The 14,266-nt window shown below is 40.5% G+C and overlaps 1 protein-coding gene across 1 annotated transcript; it reads right to left on the bottom strand.

The window, feature by feature from the left end:
* Positions 1 to 609: 609 nt before the first annotated feature.
* On the bottom strand, positions 610 to 9,622 carry COMMD2 (COMM domain containing 2). The gene is made up of 5 exons (XM_019934337.3): positions 9,490 to 9,622; positions 9,317 to 9,394; positions 8,571 to 8,653; positions 5,279 to 5,452; positions 610 to 892 (listed from the first exon to the last, which is right to left on the bottom strand). Exons 1-5 carry the CDS (start codon positions 9,554 to 9,556, stop codon positions 695 to 697), a joined length of 600 nt encoding a protein of 199 aa, XP_019789896.1. The 5' UTR covers positions 9,557 to 9,622; the 3' UTR covers positions 610 to 694.
* Positions 9,623 to 14,266: the final 4,644 nt, after the last annotated feature.

The following is a 14,266-nucleotide window of genomic DNA, read 5'->3' as shown; positions in this document are numbered from 1 at the left end:
TTCTGTGGCTGTTAACATCATGGGGTGCTTTTAAAGGTCACAAACATTAAACTGTCTAGGAATATTCTGAATAGTAATAGCATTACATTGTGAACTTTACTGTCAAATTTAGGCCAATAAGGAGGAAAATAATAAAGTTAAGTAGTCAGAAAAGTATCAAAAAAAGTACAGTCATTTATATATACAGAGGATTTGAACAGTATAGATTCACTTCCAGTTGATTCAATCCTATTTACACATTTAAAATACAAAATACATCTTTTTTTTTTTTTTTGCGGTACGCGGGCCTCTCACTGTCGTGGCCGTGGCCTCTCCCATTGTGGAGCACAGGCTCCGGACGTGCAGGCTCAGCGGCCATGGCTCACGGGCCCAGCCGCTCCGCGGCATGTGGGATCTTCCCGGACCGGGGCATGAACCCATGTCCCCTGCATCGGCAGGCGGATTCCCAACCACTGCGCCACCAGGGAAGCCCCAAAATACATCTTAATTGTCAAGAAGCTGACCACATTTAGCCCCAGGAAAGGAAATTTACTTAGCCTTTGATCATGACCTCAGTATCTTCACACAGGAAAAGAAATGTTATGAAATAAATCTCTATGGATTTATCACTATCAATTAAAAAATTTATTTTGAAAAGTAACTGCTGCATATCATCAATTCACAAGTGATTCTAAGGGAAGGAAACAACTTGGGACTACTTGATATTGCGCACAACTCTCCTACAGTGGTTTGTTTTCATTTCTTCCAAGGCTTGTTCCAATTGCTGAACCAAATGAAGCAGGGTGGCTGGGTCTGTCTGCAGCACTTGGGTGTTGTGATCTCCGTTCTGATTAAGGTGCAGCTTTATAGTCACTGATGGTTTCATCTGTTGCCTGAGGCTTCTGCTTGCAAGCTTGATTTTAAATGGAATAAGAGCATAAGGACTATTTAATAATCATGCTAAACATATAATAGTTACATTATGCCATACATAAAAATCTAATTTCAGATGAATCACAGACTTCAAAAAGAAAAGTAAACTTTAAAACCTTTGGAAAGAGGGACTTCCCTGGTGGCGCAGTCGTTAAGAATCCGCCTGCCAATACAGGGAACACGGGTTCGAGCCCTGGTCCAGGAAGATCCCACATGCCGCGGAGCAACTAAGCCCGTGCACCACAACTACTGAAGCCTGCGCGCCTAGAGCCCGTGCTCTGCAACAAGAGAAGCCACCGCAATGAGAAGCCCGTGCACCGCAATGAAGAGTAGTCCCCGCTCGCCACAACTAGAGAAAGCCCACACGCAGCAACAAAGACCCAAGGCAGCCAAAGATAAATAAATAAAATAAGTTTATATTAAAAAAAAAACCTGTGGGAAAAAAAAAAGAAACCAGAATGTATAGTCAATCAGGATGTATAGTCAGCATGGAAGGGTTTCTTAAACATGATACAAAAAAAAACCATAAAGGAAAAAAACTGATACATTGAACAATCATTAAAATTTCTTCGAAGGATACCTAAAAATGGTAGAAAAACAAGCCACAAACTGAGAAAAGATATTTTGTAACACATACAACCAAAAAAAAAAAAAAAAAAATTAGTATCAAGAATGTACGAAGGGGCCACGGGTTTGTGCCCCAGTCCGGGAAGATCCCACATGCCGCGGAGCGGCTGGGCCCGTGAGCCATGGCCGCTGGGCCTGCGCGTCCGGAGCCTGTGCTCCGCAACGGGAGAGGCCACAGCAGTGAGAGGCCCGCGTACCGAAAAAAAAAAAAAAAAAAAAAAGAATGTACGAAGAACTGCTCTGATTTAATACAAACCCCACAAAACCAAGAAAAAATTGTACAGAGACCTATCTAAGCACTCTGCAGAAGTAACACAAGTAAACATAGGAAATATGTTCAACTTTATTACAAATCAGTAAAATGGCCAATAAAATCGTAAGATACTGTTTATCTGACTTGCAAGAATTAGAAACCTGTCCATACGGAGCACTGTAAAGTGATGGTAATGAAAACTCTCATCCACTGCTGGTGAGAGTGATGACAGAATCACTTTGGAAAACGTATACATGACCAGCAGTTCCACTCCTAGGTATTTACCTTAAACTCTTACACATATACACATATTCATAATAGTATTTGCTTCCAAGAGTCCGAAACTAGACAAATCTCAAATATTCTTTAACAACAGAATGGATAAATTGAGAATATTCATACAGTGAAATGCTTACTAAATGACAGCAAAAAGAAGTGAACTACAGCAACATGAATTGTCATGAATAAATCTAAAAAGAAAACGTTCAATCAAAAAAGCAAGTTGCAGGGCTTCCCTGGTGGCACAGTGGTTAAGAATCCACCTGCCAATGCAGGGGACACGGATTCAAGCCCTGGTCCGGGAAGATCCCACATGCCGCGGAGCAACTAAGCCCATGAGCCACATCTGTTGAGCCCGCATGCCGCAACTACTGAAGCCCGTGTGCCTGGAGCCCATGCTCCACAACAAGAGAAGCCGCCTGAGCACCGCAACGAAGAGTAGACCCCGCTCGCCGCAACTAGAGAAAGCCCGTGTGCAGCAACGAAGACCCCAACACCACCAAAAATAAAAAAAGACAAAAAAAAAAAAGCAAGTTGCAGAAGAATACATGAAAATCTAAAAACTATACAGTCTAGTGAAAATATATATATTAAAAAAACTATAAAGAAAAGATTAACAGAAAATTCAGGAATTCAGGATAATAATTACCCTTACGGGGCTCGGAGGGGGGTGTCATTTGGGGAGGGTGATTCAAAGGTACTGAATGACAGTACTACAGGATAAAGAACAGTAGCCCACAAAGTTTTTCTTTCCACAAAGTTCTTGATATGGACTTATTTTTTTAATGGGGATGAAATTCTGTCCTTCTCCCTCTAAAAATAACAGCAGCAACTTTAAAAGGATCAGCCCTAAAGGTAACATGCTCCTGCACCGGTCTCAGATGCATTCAATGTACTGATGCTATTTAACAAGTGCTGGCAACTTATGGAGTATGGGAAATGCTTCTATTAGAAACTAACCTATGATGATTCATTTATTTCCCATCAGCAACGGCACAATAATTAGCTGGTAACTATCCATTTGCTACCAGTCTCCATGAGATGAGTCAGCTACTCAAAAATGAAAGGTTCTATATCCTGTTACTAGTTTCCTAGCCATTTATCTGGTCTTCATCTGACAAGACTTCTTTTCCTTCCTTCCTTGAGCTCAGTAAATCCATTAGTTCTCTGAGTAGCTTTTTCAGCCCTTAAATACACCTCACCACATGGCAATATTCATTCAATATACCCTCAACATTAAACTGTATTAGTCCTTGCAGTAACACAGCAATTTAAACTCATTTTACTGGGCAAATGAACTCTCTTGAGTCTAATTTTAGAAATTTCAATTGCCTAAGTTTCTAACTTCTAAAAATGTCTTAATAATGGAAAAACTCAAAGCAAATCAATAAAGCTGAAAAAAGAACCTCTAAGGGCTACTGGAACCCAAAAGTCAGATGCTATCTCCACATAAGAGAGGGATACAAGATAAACTAGTGCTGAAGTTCATGAACATGACCATCCCCAAATCTCCTCCACCTGGTCATTATGAGAGGACGTAAACAAAAAGGCATAACCACAGTGATCTCTTCCTCCCCGTGAGCCCCACAGGAGCTGCTGCTTCTAAGGTCTCCAAGAGCATAAACTGTGCCAAGTTCTTTGCTGTAGCCACGCCACTTGGCACATGATAGGTGTACAAGAAATATTTAATAAATAACACGGTTAAGAAGCTGCTGACCACCTCTCCTTATTTATATTCAGTACTGAATGCCTATTATGTGTCAGGCATTGTGTCGGAGACACAGTAGTGAACAAGACACAGCACTTACCGTCAAGGAGCCTATAATCTATTTATACTTTCTCCTGTGTTAATATATATTCAAGCACTCAACACACTGGGATATAACTGCTAAACTCTAACTGAATTTCTATAACCTATCTGGGCCATTCAAATGAGGAAGAATCCACTATTACAGCAGTTTACAAACTTTATTGCACATTAGAATTACCTGGGTGACAGGGGAGCTTTAAAAAATCCTGATACCCAGGCCAAACTCCACACCAATAAATCAGAACCTCTAGGGTAGAACACAGACATCAGAATTTTTAAAGTTCCCTGGGTTATTCCAGTGTGCAATCAGGTTTGGGAACTAGGGAGCTATCCCACATATTCATTTGTTCATTCCCATATCCACGTGGGCCTTTACAACTTATGCTGTCTCCTCTGTCAAGAATATTACGCTGGTTTTCTCTATCCATTCATTTTTCTGAAATTTCACTTCCTTTTCTTGAAGCTTTTCTGGATCATGCCAGTGTACACTGAACTACCTGAGCTATATAGTTTTTTTGAAATACTCAGCTGTACCTTCATTTATACAATTCTATTCTTTTTTTCCTCTCCAGAACCTTATTTCACAACTATCTTTAATTACTAGTTATTTTGAGGACACTAATATCCCTAACCAGATAACATCTTTTCTAGCTGAGAAAGTGTCTTACACTTCTTTTGTGTCCCAAAGCATTCAGAACAGCTCTGATTACAGCTGATTAGTGAGTGGATGGCATTCAGCAAACATCTATTAACTAACTTATCTGTCACTGCTTGAGAAAGGGCTTCACGTGATAGTTTGAAATATCCCTTTTGGTTATTTATGTGGCTTTAAAAACAACTCAATCTCACAAAAAGAAGGCAGACACAGAAGAATATTTACTGAATCATTCCATGTATAGAAAGTTAAAGAGCAGGAAAAAGTAATCTATGCATCAGGAGTCCGGACGCTAGTTACCTTTGAAAAGGAGGATAGGGGAAGTAATTGGTAGGAGGCAAGGAGGATGCTTCTGAGGTGCTGGTCATGGGTAAGTGTTGGTTTCATGAGTGTTTTCACCACATAATCCATTGGGCTGTATATTGACCTGTGTACTTTTTTACATATGTGTTTTATTTAGACAGAAAGTTCTTAAAAAGCTAAGCACCACTTTAAAAATATGGATAGCCATCTGCTTTTGCAAATAACCTATTTCTTATAAACTTCACAAATTAAACCAATGTGAACACATTAAAAATATAAGAAAATGAACTATTTGGGAAATGGTCTAAAAATGAACATTAAAAAACTAAAGTTTCAAACCAGAGTTTGGTTAAGATGGTAAAGAACAAAAGAAGCCTCAGGACATAAACCTAAAATAAATCTTATATTCTATGTCAGGTTTAAAAAAAAATAGTCATACCTGTACATCTAGTCGCCACTCAAGGCTGTGGTAACTGGGAAGGTCTGGTGCCAGTTCACTCAAGATAGTTCTGATCTCTTTTCTGTTGTCCAGATAAAGCTGAAGCAACAATTTGTTCAGTTCCTCAGAGAATCCAAGAACAAACACCGAGTCTTGGAAATCCAGCTCAGAAATCTAAAAGTGAATCGAGTTTAACAGAACATCAAAATTTATTTTTGTCTAGGAAATGCTGAAATACTGGATACATGCAAAAGAATATGAAATCCCTTAATTCTTTCTGTCTAATAAAAGAAATAACACTCCTTAGTAAAAGGCAACCCTTGCCCACTATTCTAAATTCCGAGTTTCTGATACATAAAAATAAGCAACAAAAACAAAAATAAACTAGTGGGACTATTTCAAATTAAAAAGCTTCTGGGGGCTTCCCTGGTGGCGCAGTGAATAAGAATCTGCCTGCCAATGCAGGGGACACAGGTTCGATCCCTGGTCCGGGAAGACCCCACATGCTGCAGAGCAACCAAGCCCGTGCGCCACAACTACTGAGCCTGCCCTCTAGAGCCCACAAGCCACAACTACTGAAGCCTGCGTGCCTAGAGCCCGTGCTCCGCAACAAGAGAAGCCACCGCAATGAGAAGCCCGCACACCGCAATGAAGAGTAGCCCCCACTCACCACAACTAGAGAAAGCCCGCGCGCAGCAATGAAGGCCCAACGCAGCCAAAAATAAATAAATAAATTTATAATAAAAAAATTAAAAAATAAAAAGCTTCTGCAGGGCAAAGGAAAGCATCAACAAAATAAAAAGGCAACCTACTGAATAAGAGAAAATATTTGCAAATTATATATCTGATAAAGGGTTCATATCCAAAAAATATGAAGAACTCATATAATTCAATAGCCAAAAAACCAAACAATTCGATTAAAAAATGGGCAGATCTGAATACACATTTTCCAAAGAACACATACAGATGGCCAACAGGTACATGAAAAGATGCTCAACATCATTAATCATCAGGGAAATGCAAGTCAAAATCACAATGAGATGTCACCTCACACCTGTTGGAATGGCTCTTATCAGAAAGACAAGAGGTAAGTGTTGGTGAGGATGTGGAGAAAAGGGAACCCTCGTGCACTGTTGGTGGGAATGTAAATTGGTGCAGCCACCATGGAGAACAGTATGGAGGGTCCTCAAAAAATTAAAAATCGAACTGCCACATGATCCAGCAATTCTACTTCTGGGTATTTATCCAAGAAAACAAAAACACTAACTTGAACAGATACATGTGCCACCATGTTCACTGCATCACTATTTACAATAGCTAAGATAAGGACACAAACTCATTGTCCATCAATGGAAGAATGGATAAAGAAATTGTAGCATATATACACAATGGAATATTATCCACCATAAGAAAAAATGAAAGAATAAAATCTTGCCGTTTGCAACAACATGGATGGAACTCAAGGGCATTATGCTAAGTGAATTAAGTCAGACAAAGGAATACTGTATGAGCTCTCTTACATGTCAAATCTTAAAAAACAAAACCAAAAAACCCACCAAGGTCATAGATACTGAGAACAGATTGGTGGTTGCCAGAGGCAGGGAGTAGGAGGTGGGATGGGAGAAATAGGTGGAATGGTGTCAAAGTCTTTTTTAAAAAAAAAGGCTTAGTGAGAGAATGAGGGCTCCTGGTTTGGGTAAGTCCTAGTGGGATACTCAGATGCTGACTGGACACAAAGAAATCATATATTTGACCAGGAAAGGGAGCTGGGAGAGAAGGGCATGGAGACACAGTTTTGCTGTCCAATGGTTCAGCATTACTGGGGACCAATCCTAATAGTGGCACTGACCCTCAATAGGATATAAGGAAGCTGCCAACAGCAGCCTTACTTTTACTCCCTTATTGGATGATTGAAGTGAGGAGGGGATAGAAAGGTAGAGAAAAGGTAGAGAAAGCACAGTCTTTCTCTTTGCTCCTCTTCCTTTCGTTGTATTCACCTCAGTCACTTTAACTCTACTTTCCTTGCTCTTTTCCAATTTCTGCATGCCACCCTTTCTTTTTCAGGTTTGTTAATGTCACTAGACTTGTTTCTGTTTATAATAGCATAGGCTTGTGTATTTTATCCCTTCAACAAATATTTTCTGAGATCCTACTGTGGGATAGGTCTTGTGCTACGAAGACAGAGCTTAACAAAACAAACAGGCTCATTGCCTTTGTGGAGGAGATTATAGTCCTTGGGGCCGGGCAGGTTGGGTTAGCTGACCAATCACACCAGGTGGTCTGTCAGAAGATTCAGTTTGACTACACAGAAGAGCAAGAAGCTAGAGATCTATTCTCAGGAGGGGAGCAGCCAGGAAAGCTCTGGATAGGGCCAGAAAGGATTGCTTAGGGCAGCAAAAATGAGTTCCCCATATCAATTAATGGAACATGGATTTATGGGACAGGGCATTTGCTGTGGACCACCTGTAAGTGTAATATTTTAGAAAGTCTGACAAAAGGGATCTATAAAATAAATTTTTTATGTAGTTGCTCATAACCACTCAAATAATCTAACTGTTAGGGTGAAAACAACTCAAGTAAGCCACACTGCATCTTTTATCACTTCCAGCATTAGGATTCACTATCAAAATGTTGAGCCCCTACTGTAGTTTCCCAAATTCGCCTGATCTTAAGAATCACTTGAAGCACCTTGGGAAAAGATTAATTCTCAAGCTGCTCCTCTGGAAAGCCTGATTCAATAGGTTTGAGGTAGGAACCGGGAATCTGCTTAACAAGGGTCACGCGTGATTCTTACAGAAAGGTAAATCTGAGACAGAGTAGAATGGATAATATGTAAATTAAGCCCCATGCAGCCACTTGTAATTTTTCAAATATTTTTCTCTATTATGAGCACGAAGAAACAAATACTGGTACAAGATCCCTCAGCTAGTATTAAGGAAGGGGAAACTAACACTTAAAAAAAAATGGAAAAATGTTCTCAATTCTCCAATAAGCTATATACTGCTAATATGCAAAAAATTATATCATTTCATTCTCCCTCCTCTTGGGATACATACTATAGTATATGGTTTAATAACATGCAGAATTAGAGGCAATTCTAATTTATACTGACAAGAGGTGTTCATGCCAGCGGATCACATTATAGTCAGATTGCTTAGGCATGGCTTCACTAAATCCATTATAAACCAGTAACAACATTACTGAAATGAGCAGATCCTGCCAGGACTGATGTAGAGTATACTGAACCTCCTTAAGGTCCTGCTAATACAAAACAGTCCACAAAAGCCCTTACCATGAGCTTTGAACTTTCAGTGAGGAGGTGTATTAATCCTTCCACACCATGTTGGACAGTGTCACTACTCACGCTGAGTTTTCCTGAAAAAAGAGGAAAAATGAGCAAATAAATTATGTGGTATTTATTCTTTTATTCAAACTCTAAAGGGTAAATGTTATCTATTATTCCATGTTTTCAAACACTGCAATTATTATAAAAAATAATTACTTGGTAATAGCCTCCGGTTCATTCTCCACTCCCAGCCAAATGCCTTCAGTATTTCCCACCATGTAACCTTTACAAAAACAGACCCGTGGAGACAATACCAGGCGCACAGTCCTTCTCTTGAGTGCGCCGCTACTTCACGCCTGGCAGAAGGGACAATAATAGATACCGTCCCTCCTCCATCGGGGTAAAAATCCTTCAGCAAAAGTAGATGTCTGAACAACTAATAATAACCAAACACTTGTATATTTATGGTTCACCCAGCTATTCCACACACTTGGATGCAGGTAAGCATCACAGTATTCTGGCAGATGGTATTATGTCCATTAACACGTCAGGAAATCGACTTAATACAGGCTTTTAAAAACTCACAATACTTAGGGGACGGGCAGGATTTGCACTCTGACTGAAGAGCCCTTCTGCTTTTATTCTGCCACAATGGGAATAAGACCTTTAGAGTCCCAATAACTCCTTCCCCTCCAGGGGGACAAAGAACGCACTTCGCGCAGTTTTCAGCGCTGTGCCTCCCCCCTGCTTACTCGCAGCGCCTTCGTAGATCTTGGGGTTAGAGCCACGCCTCAGGAACTCCACCGCAATTCGCCCAAACTCAGCGACCACTGCAACGGAAGCCAGGAGACCCTTAGCACCGGGCGCTCCCACCGATCCCCTCCCAGACCGCAGAGCACCACCCTCCGCCGCCGGGCCCCCTGACCCGCGCTGTCCACTTGCGGCAGGAAGGCCAGGTGCTCCTTGTGCTCCTCCGACAGGTCCAGCAGCATCTTCTCTGGCTAGCCGATTTCACCCCGCAGTGCTAACCCCGCCCTCGCCACTTCCGGGCCCTGAGTCCAAGCGTAAAAAGACTCCGGCGTCTCAGCGTCTCGAGCTTTCGGGTCCGACTTACCGCCATCCTACACTCAAATGCCTTCCGCGGCGCAGACTGGGATGAGAAGATTCTTCCGTTCGCCAGTCAGTTGTAGCCTGCCGGGTGTAGAATGCTATGCTCTGAGGAAGATGAAAAGAAGTTTAAAATTCGACACGCCCCCCCCCCCCCCCCCCGTGGAGCTTACATTAATAATATCAATAGCTAACATTTATTAAGCACTATGTCAGGAACTGTTCATACAGTGAACTTATTTAGAGTTCACAAGAACTTTATGAGGTAGGTACCATTATTGTTCCCATTAGAGACAATGAAACTGAGAGACAGGTCAAGCAGTTGAAAGTAACTTTTATAGAGGTATTAGTTTGTACAGAGCTGTTGTATATGTTATCTTACTTGATTTATCTTATTTAATATGCTCAATAGCCATGACATCATTTGTACGGTGCGGGCCATCGTTTGTACAGATGAAGAATCCAAGCTCCAAAGACTATGTCATAAGCCAGTGACAGAGCTGGAAGGAGAAGGTCAGAGCCCTTGATCACCTGCTCCAAAACCCATCATTCTGCACAGGAGGCTGAAAGCTGAAGGTTGGTAACAAATTCTGTGAGTGATTATAAATTAGGATAAAGACAATGAGGACGAGGAAGACGACGACTACGCTTGTCTTTATTTTTATGTGTTGGGGGCAGTGTGAGAATTTGGTTCCTTTACCAACTCACTCTTCTCACCTGTTGTGGTGCAAATATAAGAGACTACAGAATGGCTAATTGATAGTCTTCAAATCTCACTGTCTTGGTGGGGGAAAGCATGGGGGAAAAGAGAGAGAGAGACGGAGAGAGACTTCACATCTACAGTTGTTATATCTAGGGATATAGATAGAAAGCTGTCTGTCTATACGTCAAGCTCTCTATACTCCATGTCTCCTGGGCAGAAGCGAAAACTGGAAGAGTTTTTCAGCTGTGCTCTCTGTATCTACCTCATCCCTTGCATCTGACTGAAACTGAAATTGTTTCCCATACTGGGGCACAGAAAGGCAGGTTTTTAAACTTGTTAGTTAGGTCTTGAAGCAGCATTTGCAGAGAGAGCCCAATTCTTACTTAGACTATGTTGCAGATCAGCAAAAATGGCATTTTCTGAAGAAGGTTTTATACATACATTATTGAGAAAATGTCCATTATATATAGGGAATAAGGAATGCCGAAATGAATTTACAAATAGGTGTAATATTATGCCAATATAAAATAGCATTTCTTCCCTGTGATCTCAGGGACTGAAGTGGGAGTGAAGGTGGGGGCGGGGCAGGGTTGAAGGTAGGAAATAAGGATTAACAGAATGGGGTGGTCAAGGAAGGTGGTCAAAAAGTCAAGTTATAGCTGGGGGAACCAGCCTGGGAGTTAAAACTTCCTACGATGAGGTACAGAGTGACTTTCTGTTACCAAATGTTATGTAGTTGTTTAGAGGTAATTACCTGAGTGAAAAGTCAAAAGTCTAGGTTCCAGATCTGGCTCTGACTCTCACTACCTGTAGGGCCTCCAACAAGTTATTCATATATGTTATAAATGTAAGCTCTTCATTTGTAAAATGGGTATTTTAATGATGACTGTCCTTCTGTGTCATGCAGGGCTGCTATGATGCTCAGATGAATTAATAAATTCATATTAAGAAATTGATTTTGATGATCAACTTAAACAATAAATTAGCATTAACAAATGATTTGTTAACTGAAACATTTATATTTTATAGGAGCAGATTTTGTGTACACAGGTCATTGGGAATTCCATGAGCATGATCATGCTAAAATCCATTCATTTAATATAACAAATATTTATAGAGCAATGACTCAAAGCTCAAGCATATGCTATGCCTTGGCAACTTAGAGATGAGTAAAACACTGTCCTTGCCTTCTAGGAGATGATAGTAAAGTAAAGGAGACAGTCAAGTAATCTGAATACAGTGTGATGAGTGGTAGTACCCGAGGAAGGAACAAAATGACCTGGAGCAAAGAGAAGGTGACACTTAACTTTGATTTAAATAAGATTCAGGTTTAGAATAAATGTCCCATGGTATCCTGTCTATGCTAATAATAATGCTTTACAACTGTATAATATTATAAGAAAATGAGCTCTTAATGTCACTTCATGCTATCTTACTAGGGCTAAAGTGAAGAAAGGATAAATACTCTGTAATTTTTCAGTTGATTCTGCCAAGGAACAAGGCTTCATATCAATTGTCCTCTCACATTTTCTCCTTATCATCCTCCACCTCCTTTTTTTCCTCTCATATTTCCCCATATTTCTTTCTTCTTCATAGAAACTCCTGCCCCAGCATCTTTGCACCAGGCACCTCCTTGGTTGTGTTTTCAATGATACATAAAATAGTATCCTCTCTTGAAAGGAATCTCAGTTCAATTCAGCACGCTGTAAAGGGGAAGGAAGCATGGTGACACACATCACTCACATGAATTGCCCTCTCATGAGTCTGAGGCTGCCGTCAAATGCATGAATTAGCTTCTGAATTTTTTTTCATTATTTTAGTTAACTTTTTCAACTGGATGATAAAATGCATACAGAAAAGGATACAGATTCTTAAAAAGTACTTCTTGTTGAATTTTCTCAAATTGAACACATCTGTTAACACAGATCAAGAAATAGAATGTGGGTTTCCCTGGTGGCGCAGTGGCTGAGAGTCCGCCTGCCGATGCAGGGGACACAGGTTCGTGCCCGGGTCAGGGAAGATCCCACATGCCGCGGAGCGGCTGGGCCCGAGAGCCATGGCCGCTGAGCCTGCGTGTCCGGAGCCTGTGCTCCGCAACGGGAGAGGCCACAACAGTGACAGGCCCGCGTACCGCAAAAAAAAAAAAAAAAAAAAAAGGAATAGAATGTTACCAGTACCCCAGAACCTTTGCTGTGCCCTGTTCCACTCACTGTCCCCTCTTGCTGTCTCTACTATGAACTAATACCTATGTACATGCTGCCTTACAACATCTCTTTGGTATCATCTTTGTATTTTCTTTTGTATTAACCTTCTATGTGCCCCAACCCCATAATATCAAACTACAAACCTAAAGTTATTTTTTTAAATGAGATTTAGATTTTAGGTGCTTCTGACTATTGTAACAGAATCTATCTTAAAAATCTTCCTAGCAAATAGCATCAAAAATATGCAATATTTAAGAAAACAATAAGTGATTTGTAAGACCTCTACACTAAAAACTAAAAATCATTGATGAGAGAAATCATGGAAGACTTAAATGGGGACATATACTATGGATAGAGAAATATATCATGGGCTGTAATATTCACTATTATTAAGATGTCAGTTGTGACCAATCAGAATCCCAACAGGCTTTTTTATAGAGACCGACAGGTTTATTTTCAAAATCTACTTGGAAGTTCAAAGGACTGAGAATAGCCAAAACAAAGTAGGAAAAAGGACAAAGTTATTCATACTACCTGATTTCAAGGCCCACAGTAAAGCTATAGTAATTAAGACAGTGTGGTTTTAATATAAGGAAAAATAAATAGGCCAATGGAATGGAATAGAGAGTCTGGAAATAGATCCATACATATATTGTAAATTGATTTTTGACAAAAGTACCAAGGTATTCAATGAGGGGAAAGAACTTTCAACAACTTGTACTAGAACAATTTGATAAACTTATGGAAAAGAATTGACTCGCACCTCACATCACACACACAAAAATAATTAAGGATGGATTATAGACCTAACATAAGAGCTAAAACTGTGAAACTTCTAGAAGAAAACAAGAATATCTTCATGAATTTGGGGTAGGCAGAGATTTCTTAGAGAGGAAGCAGAAAGCATGAACCATAAAAGAAAAAAATGATAAATTGTACTTCATTAGAGTTAAAAACTTTCATTATCAAAAGACACCATTAATAAAATGAAAAAGAGCCACAGATTGGGAAAATATATTTGCAATACATGTATCTGACAAAGAACTTGCGGGACTTCCCCAGTGGTGCAGTGGTTAAGAATCTGCCTGCCAATACAGGGGACACTGGTTTGATCCCTGGTCCAGGAAGATCCCACATGCTGCGGAGCAACTAAGCCCGTGCGCCACAACTACTGAAGCCTGCACTCTAGAATCCAACTACTGAGCCCAAGTGCAGCCAAAAATAAACCAACTTGTATCATGAGTATATTGGAATCTCTGATAAACCAATAATTAAAAGATAAACAACACAATTTTTAAAAATTTATTTATTTATTTTTGGCTGCGTTGGGTCTTCCTTGCTGTGCACGGCTTTCTCTAGTTGGGGTGAGCGGGGGCCACTCTTCGTTTTGTTGCACGGGCTTCTCATTGCGGTGGCTTCTCTTGTTGCAGAGCACGGGCTCTAGGCGCATGGGCTTCAGTAGTTGTGGCACGCGGGCTTAGTTGCTCCGCGGCCTGTGGTATCTTCCTGGACCAGGGCTCGAACCGGTGTCCCCTGCATTGGCAGGCGGATTTTTAGCCACTGCACCACCAGGAAAGCACCACAATTTTTTAAACGGACAAAAAACTTGAGTTGACACTTCACAAAAGAAAATGTACAAATGGCCAATAAGCACACAAAAAACATTCAGTATTATTAGTTATTAAGGA

The sequence above is a fragment of the Tursiops truncatus genome, chromosome 4, assembly GCF_011762595.2.
Source record: "Tursiops truncatus isolate mTurTru1 chromosome 4, mTurTru1.mat.Y, whole genome shotgun sequence".
In the NCBI taxonomy this organism is placed as follows: Eukaryota; Metazoa; Chordata; class Mammalia; order Artiodactyla; family Delphinidae; genus Tursiops; species Tursiops truncatus.
Note: the sequence above shows the minus strand (reverse complement) of the source record. Positions and strands in the feature narration are given on the sequence as shown.